Below are 20,972 nucleotides of genomic sequence, written 5' to 3'. Positions count from 1 at the left end.
AATTCTTACTTGTTTGATCAAAATTAAACTCCCAAATAATTTTATGAGCATATATTCTGTCTCTATTATAGTAATAAGGAAACTAGCATTCAAATGGTTACTATGGCTACTTTAGTTGAGAGGATTGCCCAGATAGTAAATTACCAAGCAGAAGTTAAACCAAATCTTCTAATTCCGGGTCGATTTACTCATGGTGGGGAGAGAGATAAAGTGTTTATGGGGTTAAGGGAAGAAACTACCACTGTCAGTGGGGGATACTGGAGTTAGCTTCATGGAAGGAGAAATATTTGAGATGGTAATGTGAAGGATAAATAAGAATTTGGACACAAATGATGGACATGAAAGGAGTTGGGAATGTGAGGGCAGGCAGAGGAGCTCACTAGCTAAGTAAAGGAAGGGATGCCCTTAATGATTGGGTAAGCTTGGACAAGCTTTACACTTTCTTTTACAATGGCACAATTTGACATAGGAAAGAAAATAACATGTTCTTTGCTAGACACATTGAGTTATTAGGAGGATTAACTGCAAGTTTGTACGAGGAAGTATTTTTAAATATATGATATGTGCTTTTAAAGTTGCAGTACATGTCTAAGAATTTGTCCATTTTCTCCATGTTTTCAAGTTTATGTGCATAGAGGATTTTATAGTATTCATAGATGATATTTTGTATTTCTGTGGTATCAGTTGTAATTTCTCCCTTTTCATTCCTGATGGAGCTTATTAGAGTCCTTTCTTTTCTGATTCTTGTTAATCTAGCAAGAAGTATGTCAATTTTATTTATTTTTTCAAAGAAACAACTTTTTGTTTTATTAATCATCCATATAATTTTTTTATTATTGATTTCATTTAGTTCTGCTCTGAACTTTGTTATTTCTTTTCTTCTGCTGGGTTTGGGTTTGGTTTGCTCTCCTTTTCCAGTTCTTTGAGATGATTCATTAGATTGATGATTTGTGATCTTTCTGTCTTTTGGATGTAGGCATTTATGGTTATAAATTTTCTCTTCAGGACTGCTTTAGCTGTGTCCCACAGATTTTGATAATTTGTGGCTCCTTTATCATTTAGTTCACAGAGTCTTTTGATTTCCATCTTAATTTCCTCCTTAACCCAATAATCATTCAGCAGAAAGTTGTTTAATTTCCATGCCTTTTTTTAGAGATGAAAGTTTCTTTTGGAATTGATTTCTAATTTTATTCCACTGTGGTCTGAGAAGATGCATGGTATAATTTCTATTTTTTTTAATTTGTTGAGACATGCTTTGTGGTCTAGGATATGGTCAATCTTAGAGAGTGTCCCATGAGCTGATGAGAAAAACGTATATATTCAGTGGTTTTGGGGTAGAATGTTCTGTAAATATCAGTCAGGTACCATTTTATCTAGCAATCCCATTCCTGGGCATCTACCCAAAGAAAAAAAAGACATTCTATAAAAAAAGGCATCCACACTGGAATGTTTATAGCAGCACAATTCATAATTGCAAAGATGTAGAAACAGTCCAAGTGCCCATCAATACATGAGTGGATTAAAAAAATGTGATATATGTATACCATGGAGTTCTACTCAGCCACAAAAAACAATGGTGATCTAGCACCTCTTGTATTATCCTGGGTAGAGCTGGAGCTTATTCTACTAAAGTAAAGTATCACAAGAATGGAAAAACAAGCACCACATGTACTCTCCATCAAATTGGTATTACCTGATCAACACTTATGTGCACATATAATAGTAACATTCATGAGGTGTCGGACAGGTGGGAGGGGGAAGCAGGGGATGGGTATAGTCACACCTAATGAGTGTGCGTGCACTTCTAGGGGATAGACATGCTTGAAGCTCTGACTCAGGTGGTGCAAATGCAATATATGTAACCTAAACATTTGTACTACCGTAGTATATTGAAACAAAAAAAATTTATATTTTTAAAAAACTTGGCATTTAAAATTTACTTGCACATTGTTTTCTACATAGATACAGTATCATAAATTGTTGGGTTCTGTGGTAGCAATCTAAAGACATTTGTTCAATAGTATAAATTATACCATTTCATTTTAACTTCTGTTTGTTTGTTTTCCCTATAAGGAAGAAATGTGATCAAAGTTCTAATTCTTAACTCTAGAAAGGCATCTTTCCTCATTCTGTCCACCAAATTGGTCAGTTCCTACAACTCCTGAATTATCTGCAGGTCAGAGTTGGGAAGGTAGAAGAGCTCTAGGTAGAGGCTAAAACCTTCTGTTCCAGGAGATAGGTAGATGAAATCTGGGGGAAAACCACTACTTCTAAACTATTATTTGTATCTATGAAAAAGTGAATCTGTGTGCTTCTTTTGAAAAGGATGTAACACTCTGGATCAATTTGCTGTCATATATTCAGATTGAGTAAACAGTGTTTCCATGAAGAATAGGGACAGAGGCTGGATATTTTTTGGTACTTCAATTTACATGAATTTATTATTTTCCAGTTGGATGTTTATATGCAAGCAACTATCTATATTGTTATTTTGTAGTCTGTAAAACACAATAGTAGTTTCTTTCATCCCTCCTTGAGAAGACTAGGAGAAGTTCTCTGATATTTTTTACCAACACATCAGAATTATGAGTATATTTGCTTGTGATCATCCTGACTCTTAAATGACTATCAGGTCTTCAGAGGAAGAACTAGAGAGGTAGCTGCATTTAGCCACAAGCTTTAGGGAAGGGAACATATTTACTCCCTTAACTATAAATTCACCAACCTTCCCCCGCTGCCCCTGCCACACACAAGCACCTTAGACAACCCAAAAACATCTATGTAGAAAGGATGGCCTTTAAATTAACTGCCCCCTCTGGAGGCTGTCGAGATGTGTGCTATTCCTAACAAACCTTAAGAATCCACTGGCTCCAAGCCTAGACTTTTGATTCCCAGAGTTTATAGCTGTATTTCTGCTTGCTGGTCCATTAATAGAATAAATTTCTACAATATAGATCCTCTTTGGGGGTTGTTTTCTGACACAGAAACTGAACATTTGCTTTCTGTCAGTGACAAAAGCATTTTTATTATTCTTTTTGTTGATTTATTTTATCTCTTTTGGTGTGTAGCCTCAAGCAAGATCAATTTAGGGACAGAGATTTAAATGCTTGTTCCTAATGTTTGATAATTCTTCCAACTCTTATGAAATTTTGTAATATATGAAAAAGACTTGTCACTTTCAAAATGTTGAAAATGAAGCAAATGTTAGTGATGAAAGTAGCTTTAGGTGGATTTTTTTTTTGTGTGTGTGTGTTTTGTTTTTTCAGTTATTATGGCTCATATATTAATCAGTCTTTTGGCTGAAACCAGATATTTTATTTAAAAAAATCATGGCCACCTTTCAGCAGCTAAAAAAACCAATATACAAACATAAAAACCTTCTTGACTTATATATATAGACTTGCATATAAGCCATCTCTATTTCTTAAAAAATAAAACAAAACAAGAAATGACTGAAATTCTTCAGTTGGGTAAAATGGCTTAACTGGCCACCTCCTTTAGGTGGATAGACCTGCTGCTGCTTCTATTTCTAGTAAGAGAAGCAGGGGGTAGAATTTGTTAAAAAGAGCTGCTGGGAAAACAGCAGAGCTGTGACAAATGTCAGGAGGCTAGAAACTGTGGAGAAAGAGAGTATGCAAGACATTCCTGATGGAATAACTGAAAGAACTTTTAGAAAAGAGGATATTCTTTTTTTAGTTTGCTGCTTTTAGCACAAAGGCCTTTTGTCACCTCAAATTCTAAGCAAAGACTGCCACATGGTTCCTCTAAAAAAAGGAGAACTGAGCACACGAATGTTCATCTCTTTTCTCTTAAGGTCCCACTTTTTAAAAGATTGAAAGTATAGTAGTTCCAGAAAGCACACCAACCACCTAAGTTGGAATGTTGAAGAATTCCTAGAAGACAGAAAGAAAATTGCACAGACAAAGAGCTGAGAAAACCACTATACAGTGGCTTCCTGAGGGAACCTCAGAATAGCCCTAAACTTGGAATCAACAAATATAAAAAGCAGTAGGAGCAGTAGTGGGTTGTGGTCAATAATCAAAGAATAAATTAAAGAACTGTAACAGAAACAAATAGGACAACTGGACTCTTTCCTAATCTCTACTGGGAAGACAGAGTGTAGAGGGAGGCTTTATTTTACTCCCTCAGGCTAAAGCTAGAGAATGTTCTACAAATGAAGAGGTGAGCTGCCTGAAGAAGTATCCTCATAAGAAAAACTATAGCCTTCAAAAGAAGGGAAGTGCAGGTAATGTTCTTCTCCCACAACAGAGTGTTGCAAAAAAGAAAACAAAATATTATTCAGCAATGAGTCAAATGCACTAACTCTGTTATCTTCAGAGTAAAGCTGTCCTTACTTGGACACTGCCTCTCTGCCATCCTACGTCCTCTCATTCAAAGTAGAGGACTAATGGGGAAGCAGAATTGTCTACAAACAGAAAAAAAATCTGTCAATTACTTATACTAAATAATATTGATACTCACTATAAATGAATGGATTGAAAAGCCTAACTAGACATTTTAGCAGTAACTCCACATGAAGAACATAGATGAACTAATAGAAAAAACAAAACAACAAAAACAACCTTCATATGAAAAAGTTCATTCAGCAACCATAAAGAGCTTACAAAAATTCTTACTAATGAAAGAAAGAAATTACTCAACTACTTACCGTATACTATTCTTCAGGCATGTTTTAGACTCTGGGGATATAGGAGTGAACAACACAGACAAAAATCCTTCCTCTATAGAGCATCTATTCTAGTAAGGGTCACAAATAACTAAAACATAGAGTGGAAGATGGTAATAAGCATTATGAATAAAATTGAAGTAGAGAAGGTTTGTAATATGTATCAAGAGAGGGATGGGGATGGGCATGGGTGGTGGGATTCTCTCCCTCCCTCCCATTTGGGGATTAGAGTCTGGGAGTTCATAGGTTACTTGGGAATCTAGAATTTTTAATGGTGACTAACGTTCTAGTTGGTGTATGTAGTCTCAAGAGAGGCTGCGTCAAGTGTGAGAGTATTAAGGAAAGGGAGGGAATGCACCCAAGAATGTGTATAATTCTGAGATCTCTTCATTCCTGCCCTATGGTAATGTGGAGGTGAAGGAGTGGACATTTTATGAAATCCAAACCATAGGGAGCTAATAGGTGATAATATGAGAGTATCTTATGAAGAAGTTCACTTTCTATTGCAAGGAAAAAATACATAACATTTTAAATTTGTAGATGAGAAAATAAAATCAAAACCTATTATTTAAAGTTATAATGGCAACCACAGCAGAAACTAAAAGCAAAAGTTAACACTGATTGATTCTGGAAAGTTAGCCTTTCTGGTAGCAAGGGAAGCTTTTACTTTTAATGTTATACTTTTTGGCACTAGTTTTTTAATCTTGCAAATTCATGTTATAACTAAAATTAACACTGGGGTAATTTAAAAAGTTGAAGTCATCAAATGAGTGGTTAAATGATTATATGATGTGAAGGGTTGGATAAAGGATTTAGATTCTTGATATTTACATCTTCACTCTTGGCATTCTACTTGATGAAACATCAAGAATTTTTGGTTCTACATAACAATGATGATTTGAAATACCTTAAACCTGTGATGCCAAGTTTGGTCAGTTTCTTTATTCATTCTTTGTCACAGCCACTTGTGGTTTAACTGGTCTTATGTTTATATAAAGCCAATAAAGAAAAATAAAATACCTTGATTCTATGCATTACGCTTTTGGAAGACAAAGGATATTGGGTTTTTGCAATTCTGATAATCCATATGGTATCATTCATAGTATTTAACTGAGAATATCCTAGCTAAACAAAATGAATTTATCTTTCTTTAAAATTTCCTAATAAAATTAAAGGAATAAAAGAACTCAATCATTTAAAAATGTATATCACTTAAGTATGTGTACAGACACCATATTTGTGTAGCTCTCATCTTTGATGAGATACAATTTGTACCATTTCCCTTATGATGTGAATGTTCCCTGGAGATGTGTATGTATATATGTGTGTGTAAAAAATCCAGGAATATAAAAATATATTTTATATACATACACACAGATACACCCTTCAGGCTCTACCTGCAAGTTTTATCATTAGAACAAAAGCCTTTTTTTCACTTTTATCTTTTAAATGACTAGATGTTTCAGGTGTCTTTCTGCAGAGCCAGCTTTTATAATATCTAGTAAGCTTGTTGTTTTGTATTATTGCAACTGGTACGAAAATCTATATAGCTTGCTAAGAACAGATGTTCTGCTGTGAAAGCAGATACCCATAGTTGACAAAATCATTTGTTGGATCAGTAAGCTGAATACAGTGATGGGTTAACTTGCTCATTGTTTGTATCCCTTGAGAAAATACACATATCTAACATTCTCCCCTAGTCTGTGTTTTAATTAGTTTAGATAAATATGAGCTCTTATTTATAAATATTTCAAAGGTATTACATTGATGATAAAGATGTAACCAATCTATTAGAAGTTTATAATAGTTTTCCTTACAGTAATAACAATCTCAAATGAAATCCATAAGGCATCAAACAATCTGGGTTCTAGTCCTAGCTTTGTTCTTCACACATGTGCACTCTTGCTGATCTTACTATGAATTCACTTAAAAGTACTTCTAGTTGCCTTTGATAAGGAGGCAACATTTTCATTCCAAGCAATGTTTCTTGTCTTTTTCTTACTTCAAAAAGAATGAAGATTGGCCTTTTGTCATAGGGAACAGAGATTGTAGTTTGAACACTGCATTTCAAACTGTGCACTGGGCACTTTATATACGCTTTGTCAATTTCATGCTGTGTTAATGAGGTGGTATCCACCTTTTAAAGATGAGTAAAAAGACAAAATCAGAATTCATACGCTAGAGCATTTTGAAACTTATTTCTTTATAAATTGGTCATAAGATAGCCTTTTGGAAAAGTGGGAAATATATATCAGATTTTAGACTTTGAGAATGTAAGTATGAATCCTAGTTTTTGTTTGCTGTGTGATTTGGCCAGGTCACTTTATTTTTTTGAGTATTTATAAATTAAAAATCAAATTTGGCTATATATGTACTTGTGCAATGAAATTAAAATTGTAGATACACATTCATTGTTATTAATATTACTACTACTAATAATCTTTGTAAAATTCTAATAGGCAAGTAAGAATAGTACCATAATTGTTAGCTCCATCTGTAGATGAGAAAACTGAGGTTAAGAATTTGTGACTTTTACAAGATAATAAAATTACTTGGCAATGGGTCCCATACAAGAAGCCAGATCTGCTGACCCAAAATTTAGCATCTTTTTATAGGAGACTACATTGTCTTTAACTAGATTATTTGATTTGCCATACCATTTCCTAAACTTCTAGGATACACAAAGCATGTGTGTATATAAATTTTACATATCCTTAAAGTTAAAAAGAAATGAACCTCTTACCAGTTTATTTTCGGAATATTTACTCTAAAAAAATTGAGGTTTGAGAGCACCGGTTTTATACCTTTTTAGTCAGTGTTGCCCAAAGTAGAGTCTTATATATTGATTCATTCTTTTTTTGTTAAGAAAGCTGTGAGCTCCTGTTATGAGCAGGCCACTCTGCTCAAATTTGAGAATAGTGATGATGAATTTCATAACTTTGCTCACTGTCAGGAATAGAATTCTGAGTCTAGAAGGAGAGCCAATAATTAGCAATTTAAGGTAGAATCTTGTTTGTAAAATAGACTATAATAAAGTACATACAGGTAAGATCTGGTCTTTCCTGAATATAAAATACTAAACCACCTCTTCTGTTTTTTTTTCTCTAATTAAAAAAATTTATCAATTGCAAAAGAATTCATAGAAATATGATATTTCTATCATTTGTTCAGCAAAGTCAAAATTATGAGTTGAATACTTAAAACAACTCACAGGAACAGATTTCTATTTATGTAAAAAAATTTTAAAAAATCAAGTAGCAAGCTTCACTATGTGAACATGTGATAAAGATTCTGTAATTATATTTGTTTGGAAAATTTTTAATGTGCAGATCTTTTTTAACTTAAAGTTTTTAACTTATTGACAGAGGAAGGATTAAAACACATTTCAGAAGGAAATAATAAATGGTAATGAAAAATGTGGATAGGGTTTGTGAAAAAAATTGGAAATAATATAATACTGATTAAGCATAATTTTAAAATCAAATTTTCCTTAAATTCATTTTTTAAAATGTACATACATGCAGCTATGTAAACTTTGAATGATTGCCAAGTTAAAGGGGCTTCCATTCACAGAGAGCTAAGATAGGCTAAAAATTCCTTATGATCTTTGTTTATACAAGCATTGATATATTTTAAGCATTTCATATATTTTTAAAAACATACTTGTTTCCTTCTCAAGTCAACATACAGTAATTGGCTTATTCCAATGAGCATCTGATTGAATTTAAAAATATGCTGTTTTCAGCATACACAATGAGTTTATATTTGTCTCTTTATATTAAGTTTATGAGACCTTTTATGTTTTTCACTAATGTAATTTATTTTTTCACTTTTCATTTCTAAATTAAATAATAAGAAAACAGTACAATAAGGTATTCAGATAATTGTACAAACACTGGCTAATTGGAGCCAATGGGTCACAGGCTGCAAAATTGTGTGATAGACCTAAGTATGTGTTAATCAGTTGAAGTGTGAAAGTTTGAATTCACCATAGGAGAACCAGTTTAGAAGTGTTAATGTATAACATATGTGAGTTCAATTTACTGATTTGAGATCCTCTCCTCTTTGTATAACTATAATAGAATACGGGTATACTTTCATGTCCATGTACTGTAATTTTTTTTATTGTGCTTTGTTGCAAGTGTCAGATTTTTTATTTTGAGCTATACTGACAAACATATTAAAATGTAATTTTATTATTTCATCCTGTTTGTGAGGATTTACATATGTTATTGCTAGTATTTGGTGAGCATTATTATGGTTTATGAAGAAAAGTATAGGTGTTTAGTTTACGTTTTACAAAATTTGGTTATGGCAGCTGAATTACACAGTAGAAATTATAATCCACACAGTTTAAGAGAAGAAATATCCATCCAAATTCTAGATGGCATTTTTTCAAATAAAATTGTTTTGCTAAGTTGCTGAATATGTTATCACAGTTCTGAGGGCTGCTAGTGTCTAGTTGTAACCCAAATAAATTATGCATTAATATGAATAGCTAAAGATGTCAACTACAGTGAGCCATCTGCAGCCAAACTGCTGTTAGGGAGTAACTGCCTTTTGGGGGAGGTCATGTGGTTTGGGCACTCCTTGGGTAGCAGAAAGCATAATCTGTTACCAAACTTTAGTTTGATTTCCTCTTTATAATGTTGATTTCTTAGATCTTTTGTCTGGTTATACTTTTTGGTATTCAAAATAATATAAGGGTTTCAATAAATATTTTAAGATAATATGATGAGGAGTAAGAAAAATGTTTTTTGAATAGTTCATCATTAAATAATATCTAAAATTTACTTGGTATTTAATACAGAGGTAAGAGTAAGCATGAAAAGTGGTCATTCCAAATAAAAGTCTATATGAGAAGAGAAGAGGAAATAATTGGAAAATAATTTAAACCACTACACATTTGAATCTAAATGCTGTGGTTCTGACTATAGTAGTACTATAATAGTTGAGAAGTGGCAGACCTTAATTGGTGTTGGGATATTTAGTGGTAAAGGAAGAAATTCAATGTGGATTGTAAAGGATGGATATCATTTATGTAAATGGAAGAGGAGCCCACAGTTGACTGGGGATCTTGGTTCAGGTAAGAAAGAATGAGAATGTTGCCTTGGTGAAGTAAATGGTCCATTTAGATGTTATGGTTTGCAAAAAAATTTAGTTGTGATGAGTCTAGAAGTAAGAACCCAACAGGTTTTTATAGTACAGGGACAGGATGGCAGCATGATGGAGGAAAATTTATACAATAGCTAATGTGAATGGTGTGAACACCAGCAAATATAAATTTCTAACATTGTGTTTGTTCTTTTGATGTTCCATCATTCCAAGTACTACTGCTATGTAATTGAGTAGAGATTCTGTGATGACTCTTATGTAGCGTTTGTGTTTAAATTTTCCAGATTGAGCTACGTTGAAGGGTGGATGTTAGTCATTATGCCTGCTGGGATTTCTTTTGTTTTTTAAGAGAGGTTTCCATTCTGTTTTGAAGCTTAATAAATTAATAATATTTCTGAGAATTAATAATAATATTAATTCTGGACTCCCAAAATGTGCCAATTCACTTTATTGCTTACATGTATCAAGTTGATTATCTTGAATCATTACTGAAGATACACTCTTAAAAATCAGAGTATAATTTTTTGGTAGTCAATAGTTTTGATACTTTTTTTTTAAGTAGCACCATTCATTGAAACTCTGTATGTGAAGTTCACAATTAAACCTTCAAGTAGCATTTCTTAAAAAATCTAAATAAGATATTTATGATTATCCATTCAAGGCCTTAGCTAGTGAAGTTGTTTTACTGTATTTCACAGCCCTGATACAGAACAAAGGCTCAAAAAAGAGAACTGTGGGGATTGGATTAGGTATATTAGATAATTATATGCAGGTCTACATTAGAGTACACAGTGGCCTTACACTGAGCAGAAATCCTGTCTGACCATTATTTTACCCCCATTTATGTAGCATATTAAATTAGAAGGCTAAAGGAACATTTTTATGCCTTTCTTTTGTTCCTTTCCATAAAACTAATTGAGTTAATATAGCTCATTAAACAATTGTTTCTCCAGATCTTGAATTCCATTTATGAACCTTCTTTAAGTAAGGCTGTAGGTGGAGAAAGCAAAAGGGTGACCATTTTTCCTTATTTCCATATAAAATTTAGAATTCAGGAATAGTTCACATTTAACATATATATATCTAATATAGCTGGATTCTTTCCTTTTAATGCTTACATGTTAAAGGTAAGAGCCCTTCCAGGACACTTTGATATAGTTGTAGGCTCTCTCGGTATTATTTGTTCCATTTCTCCAGCCATTTATCAAATGGATATAGATGATTATAAGTATAGTATTAGGGAGGGGGTGCTACTTTTTGACAGGAAACCTGGGATGTTGTTTATGAAATATTTGTGGAAGCTGTCTTCTATGAATCAGACTTGACCTCAGATATTGTTTGACTTCTGTGGCATGATAAGGAAGTGATAAGGACTAAAGTCTTCTAAGATTACCATTCATGGCTATGGTAGAATGAAGACCCAATAAGGCAGGTACATCTCTGCTCAGAATTACAGATAAAACTTTACTTCTGGAAGTGAAACAAGGCAGTAATTATCTCCAGACAAGGAAAATATTTATGGTTAGCAGACATTGTGATTATGAAAGGCTCTTTTTAGTTTGAATCAAAATGAGGATAGATTTTCAGCAGCCTGAGGTGTAGAAAGAATAGGTTTGTGGAGAGAATGGCACACAACCAGAGTATGAAGACAGAAGCCTGCTGTACAGATTGGGTAAACACCGGGGATTCAGAATGTAAACACAGAGATGCTGTAGCTTGAAGAGCACACTTAAACATTTTAAATTAATTTGTTTAATTCAAACCATCTAAAAAGATATTTGTGTACATCTCTGATGCTTAAACAGTAATTTAGACCTTGGAGATCAGTAGAAGGACCACAATGAGGAAGTCATTACCATTTGTTGCTTAGAGATTTTGGGGATATACAGACTTGGAAATAGCAGAATTGTGTTAAGTGCTAGCATAAGAACACCAACAAAATTATATGTTTTAAACTTCTTGCAAAATTTATTTTATAGGTAAGGGAAAGACATTGAGGTTTGAAGGGTAGTGGTTTTTTTTGTCTTAAGCAGGTTACTATTTAAGTGAAAGTATAGTGTTTAAGAAATGATGAGTGCCAAATGAGGGACTGGCTTTGTAAATGTGAGAGAATGAATGGGGAATTACCTTTCACATGCAATGCAGACCCACTTAGGGAATACTTGAGAATGTGGTAGAAATATTGCAAGATTTCTAACTTGAATTACTGCGAGAGCAGTGGTGATATTGCTGTACGTTGCTCTCCCTAAGTGCATTGTGAAAGACGACCAACAGCAAAGTGGAAGGTGGTTCATGATGTTAATGCTGGGGCTGGCTGTGGACTTTTGTATTTGCTCAGTGAATAGAAAGGCTTTTTTTTTTTTTTTTCCAATTGAATCAGGGGATTGGAAATGTTGCTGTTTTCAGTACTAGACTGTTAAGTACTGAGATAAAAATCATTTCTATCTTCAACAGATTTGGTCAGTAGAATTAAATAAAAAGGAGGCTCTTTCTAAAACAATCCTAAGAGGATAAAAGCTTTTCATATTTTGATAGGATAGATAATGATTTCAACCTGTATTCTAGCAGTGAGAGGGAACACTGAGGGATCAAATATCTTTCATGTGTTTATCATAGTTAAAATAAATGTGATCATTAAAAGGAAGAAATGTGGGGGAGTGGAGTCTGTTCAAGAAAAAAAGTGTGTTAAGAGAAAAACAGAATTTTCTCTGTGTGAAGGGCACTGACTTCTGTTTTCCACTTCCCTTGTGCTAAGTTTCCTCTTAGGTACAGGTATATTTATGTACATTTATAAACTGCAGTGAATCATTTGATTTTGGAATAAGGCCAGTATAAAATGTGTTTCCCAATGTTGATGTACATCATATATAAGATATGTCACGGTAGTGTTCTAATTTTGCAATTGTCCATAGATACATTTAGGGCCTGTGGCTGGGTACGTGTGAGGTTCCAACATTCACATTGCAAACAAACTTACAATTTTGCCGATAAAACTGAATGCATCCAAGGAAAATTTTCAGAGAAAAAAACACGAGAGAAACAGGAAAGAAAAGAGGTATCATCACTATATCATCAGATATTTATTACATATCTATAGTGACCCCAAAACTGTATTAGGCATTAATTTCCTTTTTTTTTTTCTTATCTGACTCTCACTATAATGTAGCCTCCATCAGAACAGGGGTTTTTGCTTCTTTTCTTCAGTGGTGTGTGTTCTATAGGAGGAGCTCCATATGTATTTGAATAAAAGAATGAATACTGGTTAAATTTTACATCTACTTTTGATACTTGTTAAAAAGAATAAGAACAATTAATAATGAAAGTTACTGATCCCAGAATTCTGTAATTTAAAATTGTTAATGTGGATATATATCTTATATAATAGGTATTTTATAGAAAAAATCTAGTGACACTGCATGTAAAAAATTATGCTTTTAATCATTTTTTTTTCCTGCTTGTCTGGCTGCATGATTATGAAGTGATCATGTAAGGCTATGGAAGAAAATAAATGGGAAAAAAATAAATGGTAGTACAGCAGAACTGACATAATAATAGGGATGTGGGTGAGTGGGTACATGCATATTTATAGAGGTATTTCCTTCCATCAAGAAGGGAGTAAAATGCAGTGAAAATTTCCTTATATTTTAGCCTGCCTTTTGTCATGGTATTTTTCAGGGGTAGCAATTATGTGATTGTTTGGGAACTATAAATATTTATATTTAAAAAGTTATTTATCTTATGAAATGCTTCAAACATATACAAAGGTAAAGATAAAAATATAATGAGTACACAGGTATACAATACCCATACTAAAAACAAATGTAATGGACACCCAAGAACCTGTCACCTATATTTAGCAATCATTTTAATTTTTTACAGTTTTTAAAACAGAGATATAACATTTTGGTTTGAGTTGAAAGTTTCTTTTAACATTCTCCAAATGTAAGTTTACTTTTCATGAGATTGCAAAATAAGCTTTGGTATAACAAGGTAATATGGTAAGATGAGTTTAAATAATTTCAAAGAGGCTTTAAACAATTTGGGAGTGATTAATTGATTGTTTTTTCAAAAGACAAGTTTTTGAAAGTATAGACTATGTTGTTTACCAGCCAAACACTTTACCGTTTTTTTTTTTAATTTTAATTTTTATTATTTCAAAGTATTATGGGGATACAAATATTTTTGATTACACAGATCACTTTTGTAATGCTTGAGTCAGGGTTAAAAGTGTGTTGTCACCCAAATGTGTTTATTGTACCCTTTAAGTAGGTTTTTGCCCATCCCCTCCTCCCCACCTCCCCTCCTTGATTTCCTTTGAGGTTTATTTCCGTCTATGCACATATGTGCTCATCAGTTAGTTCCAATTTAATAATGAGTACATGTGGTGCTTGTTTTTCCATTCTATAGGTACTTCACTTAGGATAATGGTCTCCAGTTCCATCCAAATTGTTATAAAAGGCATTAAGTCATCCTCCTTCATGGCTGGGTAGTATTCTGTGGTATACATGTACCACATTTTGTTATTCTACTCATGAATTGATGGACATTTGGTTGATTCCACATATTTTGCAATTGTGAATTATGCCGCAATAAACATTTGTGTGCAGATGTCTTTTTAATAAATGACTTCTTTTTCTTTGGGTAAATACCCAGTAGTGGGATTGCTGGATCAAATGGTAGGTTGACTTTTAGTTCTTTAAGGACTCTCCATATTGTTTTCCAAACAGGTTGTACTAATTTGTATTCCTACCAAAAGTGTATAAGAGTTTCTTTCTCTCTGCAACCATGCTGGCATCTATTGTTTTTGAACTTTTTAATAAAAGCCATTCTGACTGGGATAAGGTGATATCTCATTGTGGTTTTGATTTGCATTTCCCTGATAATTAGTCACATTGAGCATTTTTCATATGTTTATTGGCCATTTGTCTATCTTCTTTTGAGAAGCTTCTGTTTCATGTCTTTTGCCTACTTTTTAATGGGGTTGTTTGATTTTTTTCTTGCTGATTTCCTTGAGTTCATTGTAGATTCTGGTTATTAATCCTTTATCAGATGTATAGCTTGTGAATATTTTCTCCCATTCTGTAGGTTGTTTATTTTCTCTGTTGGCTATGGAGAAGCTTTTTAATTTAATCAAGTCCCATTTATTTATTTTTGTTGTTGCTGTGATTGCCTTTGGGGTTTTCTTCATAAATTCTTTGCCTAGGCTGATATCTAGAAGAGTTTTTCCAACATTTCCTTAAGAATTCTTATGGTTTCATGCCTTACACTTAAGTCCTTTATCCATCTTAAATTAATTTTTGTGAGTGGTGAGAGATACAGATCCTATTTCATTCTTCTGTATGTGGCTATCCAATTTTCCCAGCACCATTTATCGAATAGGACTTCTTTTCCCCAGTACATTTAGTTGGCTGTATGTAGATGGTTTTATGTTTGGGTTTTCTGTTCTATTCCATTGGACTATGTCTCTATTTTTGTGCCAATACCATGCTGTTTTGGTTACTATAGCCTTGTAAGCCTTGTTTGAAGTCTGGTAATGTGAAACCTCCTGATTTGTTCCTTTTGCATAAGATTGCTTTGGCTATTTGGGCTCTTTTCTGGTTCCACACGAAGTGGAGAATTATTTTTTCTAGATCTGTGAAATATGATGTTGGTATTTTGATGGGGATTGCATTGAATCTGTAAATCACTTTGGATAGTATGGACATTTCAACAATGTTGATTCCACCAATCCATGAGCATGATATGTTTTTCCACTTGTTTGTATCATCTGTGATTTCTTTCCTCAGCATTTCATAATTCTCTTTGTAGAGTTCTTTTACTTCCTGAATTAAGTATATTCCTGTGCATTTTATTTTCTTTATAGCTATTGTGAGTAGTATTGAGTCTTTGATTTGATTCTCAGCTTGACTGTTATTGGTATATAGGCATGCTACTGATTTGTGTATATTGATTTTGTAACCTAAGACTTTTCTGAATTTACTTAGCGATTCCAGGAGTCTCTTGGTGGAATCTTTAGGGTTTTCTAGATATAAGATCATATCATCTGCAAAAAGCAATAGTTTGATCTCCTCTTTCCCAATTTGGATACCCTAATTTCTTTCTCTTGCCTGATTATTCTGGCTAGGACTTCAGCACTGTGTTGAATAGAAGTGGTGACAGTGGGCATCCTTGTCTTGTTTCAGGTCTTAGTGGGAATGCTTTCAATTTTTCCCCACTCAGTGTGATGCTGGCTGTGGGTTTGTCATATACCATTTTTATACCTTTGAGCCATGTTCCTTCTATGCCTAGTTTCTTGAGGGTTTTTTATCATGAAATGGCACTGGATTTTGTTGAATGCTTTTTCTGCATCTATTAAGATGATCATGTGATCTTCGTTTTTGCTTCTCTTTATGTGGTGATTCACATTTATTGATTTATGTATGTTGAACTATCTTTGCATCCCTGGGATGAAGCCCACTTGGTCATGGGGGATTATTTTCTTGATATGCTGTTGAATTTGGTTTGCTAGTATTTTATTGAGGATTTTTATGTCTATATTTATAAGGGATATTGGTCTGTAGTTTTATTTTTTGTTGTTGTTGTATCCGTTCCTGGCTTTGTTATCATGGTGATACTGGCTTTGTAGAATGAGTTGGTGAGGATTCCCTCCTTCCTGATGTCATGGAATAATTTCTGCAGAATGGATACCAACTCTTCTTTGTAGGTCTGGTAAAATTCGACTGTGAATCCATCTAGTGTGGGGCTTTTTTTTTGTTGGAAGATTTTTTATTGCTGCTTCAATCCCATTGCTTGTTATTAGTCTGTTCAGGAGTTCTGTATCTTCCTGATTGAATCTTGGGAGGTTGTGTGTTTTCAGAAACTTGTCCTTTCCCTCTACATTTTTAAGTTTATGTGCATAGAGAATTTCATAGTATTCTCAGGTGATATTTTGTATTTCTGTGGTATCTGTTGTAATATCTCCTTTTTTATTTCTAATTGAGCTGATTTGAGTCCTTTCTTTTCTATTTCTGGATAATCTAGCAAGAGTTCTACCCATTTTGTTTATCTTTTCAAAGAACCAACTAACTCTTTGTTTCATTGATCTTCTGTATGGTTTTCTTCTTTTTGATTTCGTTAAGTTCTGCTCTAACCTTAGTTGTTTCTTTTCTTCTGCTGGCTTTGGGTTAGGTTTGCTCTTCCTTTTCTAGTTCTTTGAGTCATGTCATTAGATTGTTAATTTGTGATCATACTATCTTTTTGATATAGGCATTTAAGGCTGTGAATATTCCCCTTAGGACTGCTTTTGCTGTATCCCATAGATTTTGATAGCTTGTGTCTCCTTTGTCATTGACTTAAAGGAATCTTAATTTTCATCTTAATTTCATTATTGATCCAATAATCATTCAGCAGCAGGTTGTTTAATTTCCATGACTTTGTATAGAATTGAATGGTTCTCTTGGAGTTGATTTCTAGTTTTATTCCACTGTGGTCTGAGAAGATAGGTGGTATGATTTCTATTTGTTTTTAATTTGTCAGGCCATGTTTGTGGCTAGGATATGATCAGTCTTGAAAAATCTTCCATGTGCTGATGAGAAGAATGTATATTCAGTAGTTTTGGGGTTAAATGTTCTGTAAATCTGTTAGGCCCATTTATTCTAGTGTCACATTTAAGTCCAGTGTTTTTTTCTTTATTTTCTGTTTGGATGATCTGTCCAGTTCTGTCAGTGGGGTCTTCAAGTCTCTAGCAATTACTATGTTGCTGTTTATTTCTTTACTTAGATCTAGTAGGGTTTGCTTTATGAATGTGGGTGCTCCTGTGTTAGGTGCATTAATATTTAGGATTGTTGTATCTTCTTGTTGAATTATGGGCAGAAAGTCTCTCCAGCAGCTTGGGAACCCTCCAACTGTTAGAGATGTGAGGGAGGGAGAAACAAACTGCCTGTCCTACCCCTCTCGCTTGACTCCAATCCTCTTGGGGGTCAATCTATGCCGATACCTTGCTCCTTCCTGTTCTGTTCCATGACTTCTTCCCATGGAGTCTCCTGAAGGTTCTGGCACCCTTCCCTCATACCCACACCCAATCTGTGTTTGCTTTTTGTTCATTTTTTCTCTTTCATCTAAAACTTCTCCTACTTGCTGAGAAACTCTGACGGCTGGTGTCTCTGGTCAGCCATCTTGCCCTAATCCACTTTGTGATTTTGTACTGTGAGAAATTTTTCTGGTGCTTTTACTCCACATATTTATTTTTTTTCTTTGTGCGTTATTCTGTATGAAGAACTTCAGTGCCAAACTCTTAACATTGGTTACTTTGGGTAGAGAGGATTGGATCATGGTAAAATTCTACATTCTAAATTATTTTGGACATATTTAAAATAATCTCTAATAAGCAAACATTGTTTTGGAAAAATAATGGTAAACATAGGTACTTTTAAATTATCTTCTAAAATACAGTATTATATTCAACAGCTTCTTTTCACAATGGATGCAGTATGAGAAGAGTATTTGCAATTGTGTGTATATGTATTTACATACACACACATATATATACACATATAATGTATATCTCACATATATACATCTCTCTGTCATTCACACACACACATATATCACCAGTCAAATATCTACATTATTTACATTGTTCTTTCAAGTATGTTCATAAAATTTATAAGGAAACAATGTTTTCTCTGTTAAATCACATTTATAATTTGAGGGAATGCTATTATTTTTTGTTTACTTTCTTTACAGAGAATATTCTCTTTCTAACCCAGAATGCTTAAAAATTTGTTTTCACATGTTTGAGTATGTTGCCTTGGAAGGGAAAGTAATGCTTTGCTAATTTAAAAAATTGCCAATGTGTTCATAATTTAACAAGCCTACTCTTGGCTGTATACCTAAAACTGTTTATGAGCCAACAATAGAAAAAATTTCTGACATAATTTATTTATGGAATCTAATATGTTAAACTTGTTTTTTATTATGCATGGTTTTCTATTTCTGAGAGTAATCAGAATTTAAGTAAATCAAAGGCAAAGAATAATAGCAAAATTAACATTGGAAGAAACATAAAACTATATTTTGATTTTCACTTTTTAGTTTTGTTAAAATATAGGGTGCTTTGGTCTCAGAGGCTTATCAATTATATTTTAATGTAAATAAACCTTTTATAAATTAATGAAAATAATTTGGCCTATATTTTATGCTTTGAATGGTGAGAGACATAGTTTCAAATGGCAGCGTGCATTTTGAAAAGATATTTGTGTTTTTACAGTATTATTATCTCAGTGACCATTTTTTTTTTTGTATTATTTCTAGATAAAAGAGTGGCTTTGTTTAAACTGTCAGATGCAAAGAGCTCTAGGAGGTGATCTGGCTCCAATTCCATCCTCACCCCAGCCCAAACTGAAGACTGCCCCTGTTACTCCCACAGTAGCAGTGAGCAAATCATCCCCACAGTCACAGCAGACTTCCCCAAAGAAGGATACTGCACCGAAACAGGACATTTCCAAGGCACCTGAGTCTAAAAAGCCACCACCACTAGTGAAACAACCAACCCTTCATGGCTCTCCCCCAACCACTGCCAAGCAGCCTCCTGTGGCAGAGTCTTCGTCCAAGCCAGCCCCTCCCAAAGAGCCTTCTATCCCATCCGAGCAGGCCAAGGACCCTGTTGCTGATGATAAACCAAAGCAGCCCAAGACAGTAAAGCCACCCCCGGACGTTGTATCTTTATCCTTGGCAACAAAACCTGATATTCCAAGCTCCAAAGTACAGCCGCAGGTTCAAGAGAAAACAACCCCTCCTCTAAAAGTGGACTCTGCCAAACCTTCACAAAGTTTTCCACCAACAGGAGAAAAAGTCACCCCATTTGATGCTCAAGCCATACCTCGACCTGCATCAGATTCAAAAATTATTTCACATCCTGGGCCTAGTTCAAAGAGCAAAGATGAAAAACAAGTTGATCCAGTTCAGAAGAAAGAAGAACCTAAGAAAGCACAAACCAAAATGAGTCCTAAACCCGATGCCAAGCCAATGCCAAAAGGGTCACCATCACCCCCTGGCCCACGACCTACCACTGGGCAAACTGTCCCCACATCTCAACAGCCCCCAAAGCCTCAGGAGCAGTCGAGACGTTTCAGTCTGAACCTGGGAAGTATTACTGATGCTCCTAAATCACAGCCTACAACTCCTCAAGAAACTGTGACAGGGAAACTTTTTGGGTTTGGAGCATCAATTTTCAGCCAGGCATCAAATTTAATTGCCACAGCAGGCCAGCCTGGACCTCATTCACAAAGTGGGCCAGGGGCACCAGCAAAACAAGTCCCTCTCCCTTCACAGCCACCTACTTCTCAGGGGCCACCCAAATCCACTGGTCAGACACCACCAGCACCTGCAAAGATTGCACCTGCGAAAAAGGAAACAAAAGCCCCAGTAGCTGAAAAATTAGAACCCAAAGCTGAACAAGTTCTGACGGTAAAAAGAACAGAAACAGAAAAGAAGCCTCCACCTATTAAGGACAGTAAACCTTCACCAGCTGAGCCTCAAAAGGCTGTTCTTCCCCCCAAACCAGAGAAAACCCCCAAACCAGAATCAGTCTGTCCTCTTTGCAAAACTGAACTCAACATAGGTTCTCAGGATCCTCCCAACTTCAATACTTGCACCGAATGCAAGAATCGAGTGTGTAATCTCTGTGGATTTAACCCTACGCCACACTTGACTGAGGTAAGCAATACATACATTACATACGGCTGTCAATATATCAGTTTATTCTGAAATGTTTTGGAGGCCAAATTTCTGAAACAAAAATGCATTTCTAGTGAAAGAAACAATATTGATACCTTACAAAAGTTTCAGTTATTACATGCTTACCTTCTTATTAAGTGTTTATGTTATTTCTAATTTTCTGCATTAATGAACAAGTAGGATGATGAAATAAGCTAAATTAAATAATTTATTAAATTCATTATTTAATTGAAATAGCAGTGATCTAATTATTCATAGATTAAAGACCCATAGCTTTTGAGAACTATTTGGTTTTAACATGTAAACTCCAAATAAAAGTTGTAATTTACTGTTCTCATAGAATCTAATCCTCCAGTCACTTTAGTACATTAATAAAAGAAATTTGGTTGGTTGAAGATCCATAAACAACATAAAGTCTGTTATTTTGCAAAAACTGTGAAGAATTTTGTATAAG

General features: G+C 34.2%; 1 protein-coding gene across 2 annotated transcripts in view; it reads left to right on the top strand.

Moving 5' to 3' along the window:
- The window catches only part of PCLO (piccolo presynaptic cytomatrix protein), a 348,144-nt gene that overhangs the window by 10,542 nt on the left and 316,630 nt on the right, over positions 1–20,972 (top strand). For both annotated transcript variants that reach the window (XM_045564481.1, XM_045564480.1), the window contains exon 3: positions 19,094–20,497. In XM_045564481.1, the coding sequence (XP_045420437.1) occupies positions 19,094–20,497 (1,404 nt within the window). The remainder of the gene's footprint in view (positions 1–19,093; positions 20,498–20,972) is intronic.

This window comes from Lemur catta, chromosome 11 (assembly GCF_020740605.2).
Source record: "Lemur catta isolate mLemCat1 chromosome 11, mLemCat1.pri, whole genome shotgun sequence".
Lineage (NCBI taxonomy): Eukaryota > Metazoa > Chordata > Mammalia > Primates > Lemuridae > Lemur > Lemur catta.
This window is presented reverse-complemented; position numbering and strand designations above follow the sequence as displayed.